The 1,480-nt window shown below is 49.0% G+C and overlaps 1 protein-coding gene across 2 annotated transcripts in view; it reads right to left on the reverse strand.

Moving 5' to 3' along the window:
• BCKDHB (branched chain keto acid dehydrogenase E1 subunit beta) overlaps positions 1 to 1,480 on the reverse strand; it is a 201,083-nt gene that overhangs the window by 192,253 nt on the left and 7,350 nt on the right. For both annotated transcript variants that reach the window (XM_023517276.1, XM_023517275.1), the window contains exon 2: positions 864 to 932. In XM_023517276.1, coding sequence (XP_023373044.1) covers positions 864 to 932 — 69 coding nt within the window. The remainder of the gene's footprint in view (positions 1 to 863; positions 933 to 1,480) is intronic.

Raw genomic sequence — 1,480 nt, forward strand, 5'->3', positions numbered from 1 at the left:
AAATAAAATTCATACAAGCAATAGGCGGAAATGCCAGGTGTGGCAGCAAAAGACAGGCCTGCAGGGAGGAGTGGGGGAAGGGCTGCAGGGAGGAGTGGGGGAAGGGTTGCAGGGGGAGGAGTGGGGGGAGGGCTGCAAAGGGGCTCCCTGCATGCTGCTTGGCCAGGCTATGGGTAGGTTAGTCAAGCACTGGTCTAGATGTTGCTATAAAGGCATTTTTTAGAGGTGATCAACATTTAAATATGTAGATTTTGAGTAAAACAGATTACCTTTCACAGGGTGAGTGAACCTTATCCACTCAATTTAAGGCCTTAAAGAAAAGACTGAGGTTTCCCAAGCAAAAAGGAATTCAGCCTCAAGAATGAGACAGAAAGTGCCTGTCAGCCAGCCATCCAGTTTGCCCTGCGGACCTGCCACCCCCACAACTGTGTGATCCAATTCCTTAAAAAATAAACCTCTCTCTCTCCTCTCCTTCCTCCCCACCAAGATGAACTCCGTTAACCGAGACCAAGAGGCAGAATACCCAACTGGAGGCGACGGACTGAAACGGGCTAAGGCAGGCAGCAACGAGACACCACGGGTTCTCGGCCAGAGGAAGGACACATAGGACACATAAACAAATCCATTACAGGAAGATTACTGTGGGATCTATGGCGTGTGTAATGTGACTAGATCCGAGAAGGGCCAGAGAGAATACATTTGGCAAGATCTGGGCCAAAGGGTGCTGCAGGCAGCTGTGGAAGTGGAAAGGACCCCTCCATGCAATGAGGATGTGGAAAACAATTTAACAGGCATATTTTGTGTTTTTAAGATCTTTACCTGCAAGTTCTACAGGAACATTGTCCATACAGGGATTAACTTACCATACTTGTCTCGCAAGCCAACAGTGCATCTGAAGACTCCGCCAAAGGCAACATCTTCACCAAATATCACTGAAAGACAATAATTAAACAACATGTTTTGTTTAATAATCCCTACAATGAAAAATAAGTAACTGAAACGTTTACATTTTACATCATAAAACAAGCCAGGTGTGGTGGCTCACGCCTGTAATCCCAGCACTCTGGGAGGCCAAGGAGGGTGAGGATCTCTTGAGGTCAGGAGTTTGAGACCAGCCTGAGCAAGAGGCAGACCCCATGTCTACTAAAAATAGGAAAAATAAGCCAAGGATGGTGGTGCATGTGGGTAGTTCCAGCTACTGGGGAGGCTGAAGCAGGAGGATGGCTTGAGCCCGGTAGGTTGGAGGTTGCTGTGAGCGAGGCTGATGCCACAGCACTCTAGCCTGGGCAAGTGAGACTCTGTCTCAAATAAAAAGACTTATAAAACAGAAATGGGCCACTCTCACACTCCACTCCATCCCCAGCTCCCGTCCCTGCCCCACCAGAAGGGCTACAGGCTCTCTGGGCCCCTACTTTAAAGGCCCAGTCCCTCAGCCTCTCCCTCTGCCTCCTCAGCAAAATCCTTTGAGTCCTCTACCCCC

Source organism: Otolemur garnettii, unplaced genomic scaffold (genome assembly GCF_000181295.1).
Source record: "Otolemur garnettii isolate 467f Iridium unplaced genomic scaffold, OtoGar3 scaffold00107, whole genome shotgun sequence".
NCBI classification, from domain to species: Eukaryota; Metazoa; Chordata; class Mammalia; order Primates; family Galagidae; genus Otolemur; species Otolemur garnettii.